This window comes from Ctenocephalides felis, unplaced genomic scaffold, assembly GCF_003426905.1.
Source record: "Ctenocephalides felis isolate EL2017-DRISC unplaced genomic scaffold, ASM342690v1 CF-g0.4_SCAFFOLD_01886, whole genome shotgun sequence".
NCBI classification, from domain to species: Eukaryota; Metazoa; Arthropoda; class Insecta; order Siphonaptera; family Pulicidae; genus Ctenocephalides; species Ctenocephalides felis.
The window spans coordinates 100,145,672-100,164,461 of NW_020538040.1; the positions used below are offsets into that span (position 1 = coordinate 100,145,672).

Below are 18,790 nucleotides of genomic sequence, written 5' to 3' on the forward strand. Positions count from 1 at the left end.
TTAATACTTTGAGTGTATAAGGATGTCTTGTTTCAATGCTATATACAATGAGGCATTATAAAAACAATAAATCCCATTAGTTTGTCTATATTTTGTCAACACAATCAAACTGGAAGTTTTATACACTTTCTATAGAAAACATGGTATAATCCAATCCAAGTCTTTTTTTAGTCTTTCGCCTTATTGATTACGTTTCAAGTTTTTCAGATTCTTTTTGGATTCTGGATTTTGTGTATAATTGTAAATAATACTACTGAAAATATACAAAATTTTCAAATTCTTGCGAGAAGAGATAAAAAATGAATTAAGTATTTCTTCTTTGACCTGCTATTTGAAAAGTTTCAAGTAACATTCGATGAATTAAAGTAAATTTAATTAAAAGTATATATGTAGAACAGGGCGAGGCACAAAGGTCCAATTTGACTTTGAGCAAATATAAACTATATTGTGAAAACCATAACAATTATATCACAACAAATAACAAATTTCAAGACAAAATATAAATAAATAATAACAATATGGAAATATTCACAATCGCAAGAAAAGAATTTTTAAGAAATATCTCATATTATTGTTACTTGTTTCGTTATTTTGAAAAAAGTGGTCTGAATTATCATTTGTTTTCTTTCCATCTATTATCATTTGTTTTTTTTTTTTTATAACAATGTGCCCAACCTTACCTAAAACAGGTCGAGGATTGAGTACATAAAAGATAATTTTAGTGCGACATATTTGATTGACAAGTGATATTTAGAATCTATTTTATACAATTCAATTGAAAACTTACATCCATAATTTTAATAACATCTTTTCCTGTTGATTTGATGCCCGCATTTAGTCTTCTCTGCAAATTTGCAATCATAGTTTCTAAGTGCATACGTTGACGAGAAAATTCTTCATGGACTTCTTTGTCTTGTGGGCGCAGCTTTGCTGTATCGGTATCATCATCATATTTATGGTACATTTTCTAGGAGAGAGAATAATGAGATATGAATTGAATGTTGAATTTGTGTCTTGTGAGGATAATTATAGAAAATCGACAATTGGTAAGTTTGGATCACTCCAAGTACTTGGGAAGCATTCTGATGCTGAGCTCGTCTTGCAAAAGAGGCTAATAAATTATTATGTCTCGAGCATAATTCTTCATGGATCCGAGACATGGACCCTAACAAAGGACGACAAAAACTATCTGGACTTCTGGAGAGTTTTGAAATGTGCTGGAGACGAATGGAGAAAATAAAGTGGACCGACAAATGAAGCAGCCCTGAGAGGAGTGGGCGATGAGAGATCTCTACTGAGCACGATTTTTAAAAAGAAAGGAAACTGGATCGGATCCATCTTGCGAAAAAAGTGCTTTCTACATGACATCCTCAAAGGTAAAATAGAAGGACTAAAATGATTTATAAGAAGAAGAATGCAGATGGTGTTGAAAACGAAGCACAGGATAAAGAGCGAATAAAAGGTGATTAATGGTAAACGGAAATCATTGATTTGTGTTGTGGTGCTCTCATACCATGGAATTGCCTTTGGGCAGACTACTATTTATTATTATATATATTCATATGATTAATAATAAAATATATGTTTGTAGCATACGCACATCGCCTAATTTTATAACCACTTATAATTTTACAGTATTTATAATTTTATTAATTGATTTGAAAATATTTCGAATTTTTAATTACGATACAGGAAGTTCGAGCAATTTGGCTTAAGGCATAATGCTATGCCCCACTAGTTTTCATTTATTAAATAATAAAAGATAATAAAGTGTAATCCGTAAGGATAAATATGTACGTATAATATTATTACCCGAATACAGTTGCGCAGTTTGGCGGGTTCTTGTAAAATTCCTGACGCCTTGTGCAAATCATTTCGCACATTTGTTAAAATTCTGTTCGATTGCCTGACTTTTAGTTGTTCTTTTGCAAGCTCTGCTTCGGCTGCTGACACTTTTTCAGTCATTTCCACTAGTTTCAGATCTGGGAAAATAATTAACTTAATTACTATTATATTGTTTAAATGTGTATATTTGCGCATCGGCTGGAACTCCTTTAAAAAAGAGCTATATTTCAAGGAATATTTATGTAAAACAAAATTAAAGCGAAGCTCGAGTTGATGTTTTCATATTACGATACAAAGAATTGCATGATAGGGGTATATGTATATTGTATTTCTACAAGTGATTATTAATATAGCTATAATGGTATTTAAAAAGGTATGTTAAAAATATAAAAAATGTTATCTTTAATAGACTATTACCTAATCCCGCATTTGCTTTTTGTAAGCCTTCGAGTTCGATTTCCATCTCAGTAATCTGTTCTTTCTTTTCTCGAATCTCACGCTCTTTAGGCTCAATTTGATTTTTGAGTTCTTTAATTTTGTAGTTTAGTACAAATTTGTATTTATCAAGTTCTTGATTTTTCCGTTTTAGAAGGGCAATATTGTTTTCTTTGTCTTGAATTATAGCATCGCGTTCCCCAATTTCTTTCTTCATATCTTGAATGTCCTGCTCTAGACCCAAAATGATTTGTTGGAACTTTTCTACTTCGGCTAATGACAAAATGAAGTTGTTAAAAATTTATTTATTAAAAAAATCAAAATTATCAACTTGATAAATTATCATACATCATACCTTGGAAATTCAAAACTTGCGCTCTGGTAAGTTCCACTTCCTTTTGAGTCGCCGTGTATTTTTTTCTCAGTGCTCCCAAATCTCCACGAAGTGTAACCTCTTTATCTCTTTCAGCCTTAAATATATTATGATGATTGAAAATTATATTTACTATAGGATGTCAATCGTATTACCTTTAATTTAGTTTCGTAAGTCGTTTTCAGATCAATTAATTCTCTATCAGCATCGTCTTGAGTTTGATTTTGGGCTTCTTGGCATTCGCGTTCTTTTTGACGAATTTCTGCTTGCAACTATATAAATTTGATTGGTAATATAGATCCAAACTTATGAATTGTAGGAATGTGATTAACTAATGATTCAGATAAAAATATTTATTTAAACATATATGAATAAATATTTGTATATGGCGGAATAATATATCTAATCTACCAATTATCATTATTTATTTTATATATAGGTTACAAAATGATTTTTAAGTTAATGGGAGAATGGAACAACCGATTTGATTAATTCAGAGTATAATTTGGATTTTTGTCGGGCTATATCAGGTATAAATAACCACGTTTTTGCTTGATCTGGTAATTGCAAAAATGTAATTATTATACGAAATTTTGGATTTAGTACTATACTATTGTGCAATTATTAACAAAATTTTATAATATTATAATAATTAGGGGAAATACGGACAAAATGGTATATATGGTTAAAATGACACAGTAGCCTTATTTAAAATCGACTAGTTTTAATAACGTTTTCGCCTTTGTATAACATGAAGAAAGCCATAATAACAATCCTGTCAGACGTTGAGCGTGATTGTCACAGTCTTGTCGGAGTAATCAGTTCAACGTGTTTCACGCCTTGAAATATTCAATCTTATTGGTCAAAAAGAGGCATATTCGAAACTCCAATATTTCGATAAACTATACCATTTTGGAGAGTTATTTAAAGAACTATATTAAGTCCTAGGTCGATAATAAATTAGTTTAGAAAATATAAATCTTTTCCTGGCCACTCCTAGACATCGAACACTAGTCCAGCCAGTTACCCTTCTTGTACACGTGTCGGTAAATTTCTTGCCAGCGCAAGTGGTTTAATAAGTATATATCATTAAAAAATAAAACACCATGTTATTTTGTTCGTGATTTTGAAATCCGATCAAAACTCATGAAAATAAGTTCAATAGTTTTTATAGCATTTGAATGATTCAAAAAAATTAAGGAAATAGTATGTTTCATTACACCGACAATGGATAAATATTATTGAATAAAACAAGTTTAAAGAAATTGTTTTGTGTATAAATATACATTAAATTCACATTTACCTCTTCGATTACAAGGTTCTTGTCTTCCAATTGAGCCATATGGTCTTCCCCGGCTTGTTGAAGAGCTGCTTCCATTTGAGCTGCCAAATCTTTTAGTTTGGCTTCGTAATCTTTTCGCATTTGATTCGTTCGATCTTCGAAACGAGAATATTTATCATATTCGACAATTAATTTTTCATTGAAAGCTACTTCCAATTCTTGTACCGCGGCGTCGTGTTCTTCTTTAGTTTTTTGGATCTCGGAATTAATCGCATTCAATTCTTGAGTGTGGTCCATTTCGAGTTGCTGAGATATATATTTTGAAATAAGCATTTGATGTGTTACAGGAGTTGCAGGAGAGAGTTTGAGTTTGTGTATTTATTGGAATAATTTATGTAATAAGTATTGCAAAGGCTATTTACTGATATTTATTTGTATTTTTTTTTAAAAAAAGTGGTAGCGGTATAAAACATCATTTAAGCAATAGAAACAGATACATATTCAATACAGTTCATGTTCTAACTCCGAAAATAGATCTAATGTTGTATTATTATAATACTTTACCTTATTTTGAGCAACTAATATATAATATTTTAATATATTATTAAATATAATATATAATGTTTTTAAATAAGAGTTATTTTTTTAAATATCGAATTAGTATTGAAATATTGTTCCTAATATTTTTTATGGATAAAGTATAACTTTCTATTTTCTTTCAACCAATAAATTAATAACATTAAAATATTTTTGAATAATAAATAAAATATTGCAGTAACATTTTTAACATGCACATTACGAATATTTGACTCTGCTTAAATGCCTATAGTTAGCGACAAATTAAGTAGAATGTATTCCGACATTTCTATTTGCCGTAACTGTCATTATTTGTTTTCCTCAATATAGTATAGGACGAATTGGTATTTATTAAAATATAGTATTAATTAGCACACGAAAAAGATTTCTGTTATGAATAATACTTGTATATTTTTTAACCCGTAGTCTTCTTATCAAAAATCTTCTTATTCAACATACGACGCGAAGTAAAGAATTATTAATATCTCATTTGAGAAATGATTGCTTAATAAATAATAAAGCTAGTGATGTGAGGGATTTTTGCATGTAGTCCCGATGCAAATTGAAGCAGCTTTTGTAAACCACGATGTAATTTTCACCTATGATCATCTCATTAAAATTTAATGAGTAGCAAAACCACCTTTACGCGTTTTCATAAATATACATTGTTCATTAATTCGTTAGAATTTGTTCATTAAATCCGAGTCGGCTAAAAATAATTACCTTCAGTATTTAATTAACCCCTTTGGCATAGACTTATGGCGTTACTTGAATTATAAATATTTTTTTTATATTCCCATATTTTTGAATACAATAAATCGCAACGGGATTTTGCACAAAATTAATTATTCAAATTTGAAAGTATATAGGTGAATACTTTATGGAATGGGATTTTGCAACTATAATGAAATACCTTATATACGTTTACATTTAATAGTAAATAAAGTAATAGTAAAGTAATAAAGTAAATAAGATTTTATTGAATAATTTAATGTTTATATTACATATATAAAAATGTTACATATTATAAAAAAAAATTACTAGGTTTATTGCATTGTCATTTTTTACGTGTTTTTGATTGTGGTTCTAGAAATGTTATTCACGGTTACGGTTTTAAAGTCCAAATAGTAAAAATTTACCACATTAATCGAAAACTGGTCATAATTTCACCAAAGTATTAGGTTGCACTTAAAAGCTCATAATTTCCACACAGCGTGAGATAATTTTTACAAAACTATATAATAATTTTATGAAAAAATTTGCTTATAAATTATAAATATAACATAGCGAATTTTAGAATCGACTTTAATGCTCGTTTTTTTAGATAATCTAAACTTATCTTCTCTATAAATATTAAATTTTAAATAATCTTCGACAATTTATAAATAAAAAGCTTTAAGAATAATATCATGAACCTATAGTATTCCAGTTTATGCATTTATTTATATTTCGAATGGAAGCTGTAATCGGTGATATTTAAGAGTATTTTAGACTATATCTAATAAATAATTGATTTTTTTTGTAGTAATGAACTAAATAAATTACTGTTATTATTAGTATATTCTTGGCATGCTTGGAAGATGTGACATTGAAATGAAGCAATACTATAAACAATTATTTAATATTTTTTAATTGTGAATAATAATTAACGAATATATAAAAACGTTTAATATATACGTAGACTTTATTTTTATTCAATTCATATACTCAAAATCAATATTATTTTAGCTACTAAATTTATAAAAAATTGCAACAAAAACAAAATATTTTATTAGTATGCGAGCCGTTATTTTGATAAACAAATTGCCTTTTTGGGCAAGAAATCAAGATCTGTATCACCTCATTTTTCTCCTTGAGTTCCTCGATGGCGTCGCAATAGCCCCGATGCACTTCTCGCATTTTCTCCGAATGAAAAGCGTCTCCCTGGCGCATCTGATAAGCGTGCTCGTTTTCGATTTCCCGCATCCGTTTCTCTAAACCCTTTTGATCATAAAAGATTCGGTTAGTTTAGTAATTTAGCTATAGTTTCTGAAATTTTTCTCATCTATTATAACATATACAAATCTATTTTTTCTTTTTATTATATATATATATATATATATATATATATATATATATATATGCCATTGAGAGGATGTAGGAAAAGTATATATTCAAAACATTTATATTATGAATATATACTTTCCCTACAACCTCTCAATGGCAAACATCTGTAGCATGACGCATTTTCAAATATAATTTTTAGTGAATGTACAATTTAGTTTGTGAGTGTTGAATTTAGAATCAATTTTACATCCAAATTTTGAAAAGGGGACATGTTATATCACGTTTCAGTGAAAATTAAATAATTACATTTTTAGTTTAATTTTTATTTTCGTTTAGAAAAAAAAAATCATAAATAATAATAGCTATCTAGGAAAACTTAAACAATGTATGTATACATATGTATTTGAATATATATCTAACTATGAATGAATATTTTTTAAATATCCGACCAATTTATTAAATAAAAGTTCCAGTATATGTTGCGCGTTCTGATTTTACTCATGTTCAGTGCGATACATACAAATTAGATATAAATCCTTTACTAACTGATGATAACTTATAAAGTTATAAAACAAAAAATATGAAATTAAAAACTATGAATAGATAAATGTCTTATCAGAATATAAAAATGCCACAAACCAATGTTAGCGTTATGGTGATTTGTATTTAAACTGTTTTATTTATGGCGCGGAAGATAAGTCAAATCAAACTAAAGTCAAATTGTCTAACTAAATTAATGAATTATCTGTCTTAGTAATTAATTTAATAATTGGGTGGATACCAGAAAAACTTATTATATATTATATATATATATATGTGTGTATGTGTGTGTGTTTTGGTAAATATTCACAGAATGTCAATAATTTCACGTGAATTTAAATTCAAAATCGTTTATTTTTTTATTGAAAATAATATAAAATCTACATAATATTTACCGTCATTCACTACAAATATATTACGTCTGTAAGCCCTGATATAATTCCGAACATAATTACGTGTTTACGCAAAAACTTTGTACGCAATGTACAAATGAGCAAACAATATACGAAATTGAATGATTAAATTTGATTCTCTAAAGCGATAATGCATGTAAATACTGTAATTAGAAAATTATTAATTCGTGAAGTAATTATCCGAATGCGGGAAATGTGTTAATTACTAGTAATTATTAAAATTAAATACATCCAATCATTATGAATGCGCTCGCTATGGTGTTGGCTGCTTGGGGAGGTTAAACTAATTAATGTTTAATTGAACTTTAGTTATTATGCATGCGATTTACTGTTTCAGGAAATTGTACTATGATTATTTATATTGTATAATAATCTTTGGAAAAACTTCGTCGACGTCTATATTCCTTTTGCTTACTTTTTAAAACATTAACAGATTAAAAATCTAATTAATTAATAATCTAATTAGTATTTACTAATATTTTATTTAATATTTTATGTTTATTTCATTTAGTGAGGTAAGCAACAGATCCACTATACAAAACAGAACTATGCAGGCAATAAATTAATTCTAAAATCACATAGCTCGTTTTATTTATTAACTGATATAAACGAGTCACAAAACGATACAATAATTTTCACTAAAATATTGGCTTTTATAATAAATTGATGAAAAAGCGAGGTTCTTAGAATCAATTTTTATGTCCGTTTCTGTAGGTCATCTAATATAAACTTCGAATTAATCTGCTCATTTTATTTATTAATTAATATAAATAATTTGATTCAGAATATAAAATATTAGTTTTTTTGTTTGTAACAAAATGTAACTTAATATAAAAGTGAACATTAATAAATATAATAATAAACATTGTCTGAGAAAACAAACTGTCATATCTTCCACTTATTATAAAAAGCCTGGGATTGCTTTTAATAAGGTATAATTTGTTTTCACTATATTTTTTATTTTGAATTCTTTGTTTTTTATAGTATAAATGCAAAAAGTTTTAAATCTATGAGTTCTATCTTACTACATAGTAGTAAAAGGTTTTAAAATGATATCACATGATAATAGTCCGTTTACGTCAAAATATAAAACTAGTGGTGTATGGCATCGTGCTTTAAGGCAAATTGCAGGAACTTCTCGTATTAAAAATTAAATTTTTAAAAAAGATTAAATATGTTTTAAACTTTGAAAAATTTAGATTTTTGAGAAATTTTAGAAAATTAGATTATTGAGATTGAACTATTTTGGAAATTTTGAACTTTTCAAAGCAATCTCGAAGCGCGTAAGCGCCGCGTCGCCTTCTAACGGTTAAACGATGTTACGAAATCAATAGAAATATTAACAAAATTGATACACATTATTAAAATATCGATAAAATAGCTGATAAACATTTTTGACCGCCAAATGACACTTTTTTAACTTATTTTTATTGAGAGTCCATAACTGCTGGATCTGCCTGTCCACAAATTTTACCAGTTGTTCATTTCATCAATACAAGTAAAATGTATTTTTGAATTATTAAAATCGGATGCTCCGTTCTCTTAAAAACTGAATTACGGTTTTTGGCACTTTTTGCCTTTTTTATATCTTCGAAACGGCTAGACCTACATGTGCCAAAAACTAATCAGCACGTCTTATTATTAATAGGAATCGAATGTTTTTTTAATAATTGAAATCGGTTGAACCGTGTGCTCGAAATTGTCGATTAAATTTTGTATCCGCACACACACATACATCAGTTTTTTCTTAGAAATGCCAAAATGTCCAGAAACCTCAAGATATATAAAAATTTTAATTTTTAATTTTTTTTGCGATTACTATAACTTGCTCAACGGGAAGTTAATTATAGACTACTTGAATATGCATATGTATTTTGAAACTTACCGTGATGAAGACCATTTTTTCGCGCATTTCGATTTTGGGCATCAGTATCTCTTGGCAATAACGAAAATCCTTGTCTAGCTTTCCAGTGCGTCCCTCGCAATTCCCAACGCGCCAAATCGCTACCGAACCGTCATCACACACTGTTATCAGATTGAGATCGTCGTATGATAGACGCATCTTCACTATCGGACGATTGTGGAGCTTGTATTCCAGACATTGACCTCCACTGGCTTCCTAACAATTTTCAAGGGATACTTTAAATCTACTGGAAAAATGTTTCGAACACTTACAACTATGCTTGCACTGCGTTCTGCTAACAATATTGACTATTGCTGGATTTCTTATAATTTCCAAGATATACTAACCAATTAACAATAGAGCTTTCAAACTATGTACTGTTGTTTTATGTCTTTAGAATCGAATCGTACGGTTATATTCGTCAAACACATAATAAGATGCGCTGGTAAGATATTGGGTGAAAAAGACTTGAAAATTAATTAGCTAATATTTAGTTCTTTGACTAAAATAACAATATTTCATAGAATTTACCAGTTTGCAATAAATTCAATTCAATGGAGGTGAGGAGTATCAGAATCAGGGGTCACAACAAGGTTTTGCGAATCAATTTTTTATAGTTTCTTATTGTTGTGTTATCACTATACAATTTTATAGCGTATAAAAATATTGCAAACTGGTAAATTCTTCAACGAACAGGCACGCCGAGATCCATCTCAAACAACAATATTTTTCATTTCTTTATTTTTTCCGGTTTAATCATAAAACGTTCTAAACATCGTGAAATTAGTGAATTTGTTTTATTTTTCTCTAAAATTGTTATTAGCCAATGATCATACGCATTACGAGTATACACTAGTTCAATCTATGGAAAAAGGTTCGAATAAAAATAAAAAATATTATCACCCTTACAATTATGTTCATTTATTGCTATGGCGATATTTTTAGATAAAATTAAACATAATAAAGGTTCTGCTTACAATATTGACCTCCGCTAGCTACCTAAGAATTTCCAAGGATCTTTAAATCCAATGAAAAAATATTCAAATAATTTTACAACACTTGTAAATATGCTCGAACTTACGCGTTATTTATTTTCTAAAATCAAACATTTTGTTTACAAAAGTAGAAAATCATGCTTACAATCTTGTTTTCACTGGCATTCTAAGAATTTGACATACTTTGAATATAATTCACAAATGTTTCATTACTTATGACTAAATTTGTTTAAGTTTACGCGTTATATTTTTTTAATTCAACTTTTTCCTTTTCTCTATTCAAAATAAATCCAGCTTGCAATACTCCCGTTAACTTCGTAAATAGAATTTTACGGTATCATCGTCAACAATTTAAAACTTGAATAAATATATGGATGCGAAAATATCCAAAATTATTAATTTTTATAATAAATATTATTTTGACTTTCTGTCTATAAACAATTTATAATACAATATTTTAATCGATTGTTTCTACTCAGTGTACATATTACAAATATATATGTTTTCTGCGATTTATCACTTAATCAAATTCGTAATTCTATAATTAAATTTTATCTATTTTCAATACTGAAACATTTTGGTACATGTTTTAATGCAATTCGCCAGAATATTGCACATTTATGTATATGTGTCATGTAAGCAAATGTTCAGCTGTGAAAATTTATATTTACATTATGCAAAGTGACAATATCATAAAGGAAATTGTCATGTACTGAACATGACTATTCTATCGTTTTTTCAACCTTGTCACTCAAGCTATTCGCCTTACACATATTTAGTTTGATATTCCAATATTGATAATGCAAATAAAATTTATCAAGTTTAAATGTATTTTTGTTAGTTCACGACAAAGAGCGTTTCTCATCAATAATGTATATAGTAACGAATATCTTTATTATCTGCACTTATTGAAGAGACTTACCGATTCAAAAATAACCAGTTGTAAGTAATATTTTCCTTTCAGGAAAGTTGCTTTCCGACACGTGTAAATAATCGACTTCAATATACTATTATTAAGAATGGAGATTTACTAATTTCTAGAATTGCGACGACACTATTTTTAACTGTTATTTCGAAACAGTAGATATAAGGTAGGCAATCGAGAAATTATAGGGCATGATCATACTAGTAATGAAATATTTACTCGTACTCGAAATAAGTACTCAAAATTCAGTTCAATCAGAATGATTCATATTGGAACATTTGAGATACTTAATTACTCGTCTGATTAACTATAACAATATTTATAGAATGAGAATAGTAGTACAAATTATTACTCTATTGCATAGTGTTACCTGTGATTAACATCATAACATTGAACGTATCTCTATTATCCACCTAACAACTGAATATTTCTTTATACCTGTAGCGGAAATCGAATGGATAACACCGATCCGCCGGTGCCTGCTGCGAATAACATAAGATCGCTGCGTGCCATCGCCATACAATCCATGGTCGGAGCAGGGGGCATTTGACCAGGAAGGAGACCCACGTGCTGCGGTTGACGCGGGATAACTTGTCTGATGATGGTCGAATCGCAAATCTCACGCAAATAACCATCGCTCGCCACCGTGTATGCTCGTGTGCCGTCTCTATGGGGGTAGGTAACCAATAATTAATTCTGCATGCACGTCAATTTTGATAAATATATTGGATAAATCATTTGTTGATTTATCATTATATCTTCTATATCATTATACAGGGCGTTCCTAACTTTGACGTCAAACCGAAATTAGATGTTAGTACTTCAGGACCTTAACTGTCCTGAAAAAAAAAATTGAAAAAACAATTTTACGTGATTTGGAAATTATGAGCTTTTATGTGCTTCCTAGAGCTTTGCTGAAATTATGACCATTTTTCGGTTATTGTGCTTAACTTTTAATTTTTGTTCATTTAAACTTTGAAACCGTAACCATGAATAACATTTAGTAGAAGCACATTAAAAAAATACCACAAGTGCCCCAGGTTTTCAAGAAATAAGACTATTTGTTGTACTATGAAAAATGTTCATATTCGGTCGATTTTGATAGATCCTCCTTAAACAATTTACTAATTTTTCGGTTATTTTTATGCTCAAAATTTTCCAATAATAATATTCACAGGTATATTACCATTTTACAATCCTGATTGAATGAGCTAACTTTTGATGAAACTTGCTAACACACGCTAGTAAATTTTTTTAAAGGAGTGTCTCTCGAAGTCGACTTTTTTAATTTTAAACTCATAGTTCCACAAAAATCTTAATTCGTGAATACTTAGGGCAATTGTGTTATTGTTTTTGATTGTGGTCTGAGAAATTTTATACGCGGTTGCGGTTCCAAAGTTTAAATTAACATAATTAGTAACAATTAACCGCAATAACCGAAAAATGGTCATAATTTTACTAAAACCGTTTGCACTTAGAAGCATATAATTTCCAAGCAGCGTGAGATTTTTTTTCTATTTTTATTTTAGACTATCACCCTATTTCGGCTTGACGTCAATGTCTGGGACACCCTGTAGACATATATTTTGAAACAAACACAATGAATTACAGAAGCTACATACAATTTTGGGTTAAGGTATTTAAAAATTAAAAGATTTTTTTTATCTTTTTGTCATCACCAATCTCCGAATAAATTGCTAATTGAATTGGAAAGAATTTACTGATGTTTTTAAAGTTTTGTTATAAATATACAATAGTGTAAATAAATGCCGACATATTATTTCTGGATAATCTAAAGTCTAAACTATCTGACCATCTTCAACATAACTTATTCCATTAAAAATTATAGTATAGTTATATACTTACATAATATTTTCTAGATTTTAATGATCGTAACTTGCCGTTATTGAATAAAAATAAAATATATAATAGAAGATTTTATAAATTTCCTTATTTATAATTTTAAAAAGTCTGTCTAAAAATTATTACAGTCATTATCAGATGAAAAAAATCTGTTTATGTAATTTTAAATTAGTACTTTTCATGTTTCAAGATGTTTTTAATTCTTAAAAAATCTATCAGACAGATGGTTACTTACATAAATGAAAGATGTTCCAAACGATAATCAAAATAGATATAGACTGCAACTTTACATATCATTAGTTTTATGTGAAATAATACGTTGATTCAATATTACATTGCGGTTTTCATAAAATACTTATCGCTTCTTATTAAAGGAAATGTGATAGGTGCTTGTGTAAACATTAAACTGATATACTAAATAAACGCGTACTCACGATTATCATTTTACATCACATATAATTTTTTTAGTTATTCGTTGCAGATTATTTTTTGTTATAATTAGAGTTAAATTAATATAAAAATATAAAAAATAGTTCCAATTATTTATAAATATGAAATTATGATTAATAATTTTAAATATATAAATAATATAACCGGTAAACGAATCATGAATGAAATCTATAGAGGATTTTAAGTCTATTACTTAACACTTAAATAATCATAGAAACATAAATATTTCAGTGGTTATGATTAAGAACAATTGTGCATTTAAACTTACAGTACATGTGTATCAAATCGCACTGACAGTACCGTTTAAAAATATCTTTCTACAAATTAGAAGAGTATTTAAAATTAAACTTTTAATCAAATGTCGTAACACCAAACAATTTGTTATTCAAAATTCAAATCCAAAAAAGTAATTTGGCAACGGGCGGAAGCCCCAGTATCTTCCGAACGCCATGACTGCATAAAAGATAACAACTTCCGGGAGCGCGTTAATTAGAAATAATAATTGGTGTCGTACGTATGCGGATGGCCGATCACCATTAAGATTGTAATTCTAGCCTCGTGGCTATCCTGTGCGTTTTCAGTTCCCAAGAGATTCTATTTAATTCGTTTAATGATAATCGAATGCTAAGTGATCGAACGGTATAAAATAACATGGTTGAGCAAAAATATATTAGGCGTTATAATGAAAAATTAATAATAACAAAAATGTAACGTTTTACTAAACTAGTTGGTATTGATATTTAGCCTTGAGGCAAGTTACATGAACTTCCCGATATGTGTAAATAATCGACTTAATCAATAATAAACAAATTAATTTATGAGTGATTAGAAGTAATTGAAAACGAACGAACACATTAACTCGGAGTATTTTCTAAAAGCAAATTTTCACACATCAATAATTTTTTTATTGAACGTGTTTTCGTAGGACGTTAATGGTTTAGTATGTTCATTAAGACCAAGTAATCTATCGTTACACCAAGTGAATCATCTAATTTTTAAAATTAAACTACTTATCGTAAGGCCGTAATATTTCAGTAAGATCTATAAGACCATGATATATATGGCCAAAAAAAGTTTCATAAAAATCGACTCAAAATTTTTTTTCAACAGTTTAACTACAAGAAAATGGCTCGGTAGATTTTCACCTAAAACTAATCAGTATCATTCCCAATTAATATCTTTCGAACAGTTTTTGATTTTTCAGTTTGAGCTTAAATGTGGACGAAAAGTTTAACACTCTTTTTCAAATTAGAAAGAAACAGCCAATGTGACAAGGCTATGTTACGTAGCAGTTTTCATATAACTGTTACTGAAAACTTTCAAAATCCTATGGGATTGCTGTGCAGTCAAGTGTTTTAGGTAAAAAACCTAACTTAGAAAACGCACGGATGTAAAAAAAAACGATGTTATCATAACTGCATCTTTGGGATATGGCTTGATAATATATAAGTGAAGTGTCATTTTATGTGTAAAACGCCTGATCGCTAAGCAAATACATTTTGATGGTATTCAGTAGTAATTGAAAACTGGAAGGTAATTTTGATCTATTTTAGGGCAGAATCGGCCTATATACCTCACTTAGAACAATCGATTGTTTGCTTTCTAATAAGCATCGTTACGCTAGAATTAAGGATCGTTCAAAATACTTTATAGAACATCTAAAAATTTCTGATTGCTGTTAAATAATAAAAAAAGTTACTAGTTTTTAGCAGTTTTTATTTATTTTATTTATATTAATATTCAATATTTAACTTAAAAAAGATTTATAATATAAATTAGGTGTCATGTGAAAAGAATGATAAAGATTTTATATTTGCCTAAGGCGTTCTTAGTTACCAGATTTTTTTATATTGAAAGCGAATGCAGAGGTTCTTTACAAAATAATGACAAATAAAATGAATGATCAAAAATTATTTTCCATATATCAAAAAAATGATCAAGTGTTAGTTTCGCTAAAGAGGAAGCTGATGATGCTTTATAAATGAAAAATACAAATTTGACCGATTTTGTCAAATTGAAATTTTTAATTTAGCCCTGTTTTTTTACAGACTGGAAAAAAGTAGTATGCTTGTCATTGTTAAGCGGTAGTATATTCGTCGTGAACTTACACTTTACGGTGGTAATTTATAGTAATTATGTCGTGGCAGCAACCTGACAACTATATGATATCGCTTACTAATTTTGTTTAAAAACGTTTGTAAAATTTTGTTCTTAACTTCGTTATCTTTTATAAACTGATATGTTTGTCGCACCTACACTATTAGCCGTTCACGCCATTGACAAGGAAGAACTATTAAAGTTTACAAATGGTTTAAAAATATTTGTGACGGGATTACAACTAATATCAGCATGCTATCCAGTCTGGGTACTGGGTACTTAGACTGCTTACTAGAAATCAGCAAATTTGATTAGAAAATGATTAGTGAAATTTCCGTGTTCCATACGTGGCTGACCCTAGTTTCAAGACATTTAGCTTAGGAGAAGGTAGCACTTAATTCGTTTAATGAAAATTAAATGGAGAGTGATTGAATATTAAGAAAATAGCTTACTCACGCTATGATCCCCACACCGTTGACTGGGACACCTTTCACGACCACTTCGCCGCATCTATTGCCGGTTCGTGTGTCCCAAAAATAAGTGGCTCCTTCTGTTCCCACCGAGACGAGCACTGTATCTCGAATGCACCACGATAGTTGTTTAAGCTAACGGAAAAAATTAATATATATATATATGTATATATATATATATATATATATATATAGAAACAAAAGCAATCATGATTTTTTTTCGATTATGTACGTATTAGAAACCGACGATCTGACGATTAAATAATTTCATTGCATATTTGAAAATTAAATTAAATTGTTTTAACATATTTATAAGTTCGTGACTTTTTTGTACATACAATACATATGTATGCATAATACAATTTACATTATTTAATTTTTTTTCATTATTAAATATAATAGTAATTATTTTAAATAATCGAAATGATTTTGTTTTGAATTTGAATTACCTTGCCATTGTGCCCTTTCAACGTATATACCAATTCGAAGGAAACAGTTGAATAAATTTGGAGCACATTACCATTGGCGCAGCAAAACATGTGTCCGCAATTACTGAAAGCCACCTCTCTGCAATTCCGAACCGAAAATTCTCGTAAGACTCGCATGTCATCAATGAGAACCGAACAGTAGCGCAGTTTGTCCGAACATCCGATCAGGGCAAACAAACTGGTCGGATGCAGGGCGACGCCGTACACGTCAACCTGGATAGAAATGCATTTATAATATATGCGACGAGAATAAGTTATTTAAGAATAAAATGTTTATCCTAATGGCGGATCTTTTAGTACTTGTATCTCCTGTCGCTAATGCCATTTTGACTTATGTATACATTTATTGATAGTAAAAAATGATTTCACGTAGTTGGAAAATTATCTTTCAAGTGCAACCCAGAGTTTTGGTCAAACTGTGACCATTTTTGCATTATTGTGGTTATTAACTTTTCGAAGAGGAAGTTTATTTTCATTATTTTTGTTCATTTAAACTTGGGAACTGTAACCGTGATTAACATTTCTAGCATCACAGTCAATAAATATAATAAAGACACATCTGAACCAAGTACTCACGAATTAAGACTTTTTATTAAATTATGAATTTAAAATTTTGAAAAGTCGACTTTGAAGGGCCTTTCTTTAAAAAAAATGTAATAAAGTGTGTTGACACGTCAGCAACGAGCGTTCGAACGATAAAGACCTCAGTGTTGAATAGTGAGTAATCCGTAACAGGTAGTTGAAATAGTGACATCATGGATAGCGGACCCTACGGAGAGGGTCCCGACGATGACCGTGAGCAAATACAATTAGGTCCGTGCATAGGAAACGCATTGCGTATATGTTATGGAGAAGATATGGAAACTGAATCAAACGCTAATTTAAATAAATTAAATAATGATGTTACACCTAAAGGTACAATCAATTCAGTGCAAGAAAGTGACGTTGTATCAAACAACGAAATGAAAACAATAACAAATCTAGAAACGACTCGAGGGAAAAACAGTGCTAGTGAAAATCTCACAGGGGACAAACCTTCCCAAGAAACTATTAATAATAATGAGGTAATTAATATTAATGAAAATTTAAAAACCAACGATAAGATTAATGAGAATACATATGAAAAAAATAATCAATCGAGAAATACTAAAGTATTTAAAACAGTGTCATACACAGAAAAAGACATAGGACCATTTTTAATTTATGTGGAATCGATGAACAAAAACATAGGCAAACTACACCACATGGCATTAGGAAGAAAGATATTTAACAAGCACCCAGAGATGGACAAATATATAAAGGAAATTAAAGCTATCGGAATTAACAAAATCAAAATTGAATGTTATGACTACAAATTCACAAACAAGTTGGTAGCGGACCATATATTCTCAGAGATCGGCGCAAGGGCATATATACCACTATCTACTGTAATAAAAAAGGGAGTAATATACGACGTAGACACCGAGCTATCAGAAGAACATATTTTGAAACATATAAAATCTGAAGTGGAAATATTAGAAGTCAAACGAATTCTTAAAAAACAAAACAACGATTATGTAAAAACGCCCGTATGCGTTCTAACTTTCAGAGGCCAAAGGTTACCTGAGAAAGTAACAATACATGCGGTGAAGTGTCGGGTGAGTCAATACAACAAAATAATCCAATGTTATAACTGTTTACGCTATGGTCACGCGACCACACAGTGCCGAAGCAGTGTCAGGTGCGGACATTGTTCGGGTAACCACAACTACAAGGAGTGCGATAACAGGGAGGAAGAGCCCAAATGTGCATTATGTGGCAATGGACATCAGGCAATTAACAAAAATTGCGAAGTCTACAAAAAACAAATTAAATTAAAGGAAATAATGGAATTTAATAATGCAAGTTATAATGAAGCAAAAAGGATTTTGGAGAACCGCCCCTACGCAAATATAATTACAACTAGACTAGACTTACAAAACAAAAAAGTTTTTCCCGATATTCAAGATCACCAACAACGCACAAGAGATAAAGAACCAGAAAATACGGAAGTGAATCAGCCCAAGAAACGGAGACTACACAATACTAGCGTTGAGACACCAGCCATAGA

The 18,790-nt window shown here is 29.5% G+C and overlaps 1 protein-coding gene across 1 annotated transcript in view; it reads right to left on the minus strand.

Annotated features, from left to right (window-relative positions):
* LOC113375588 (cilia- and flagella-associated protein 57-like) overlaps window positions 1-18,790 on the minus strand; it is a 60,652-nt gene that overhangs the window by 580 nt on the left and 41,282 nt on the right. Inside the window, 10 exon segments of the mRNA XM_026615521.1 lie at window positions 788-967; window positions 1,813-1,982; window positions 2,263-2,553; window positions 2,636-2,750; window positions 2,809-2,925; window positions 3,957-4,241; window positions 6,351-6,491; window positions 9,396-9,629; window positions 11,772-12,005; window positions 16,663-16,914. Of these exon segments, the coding sequence (XP_026471306.1) occupies window positions 788-967; window positions 1,813-1,982; window positions 2,263-2,553; window positions 2,636-2,750; window positions 2,809-2,925; window positions 3,957-4,241; window positions 6,351-6,491; window positions 9,396-9,629; window positions 11,772-12,005; window positions 16,663-16,914 (2,019 nt within the window).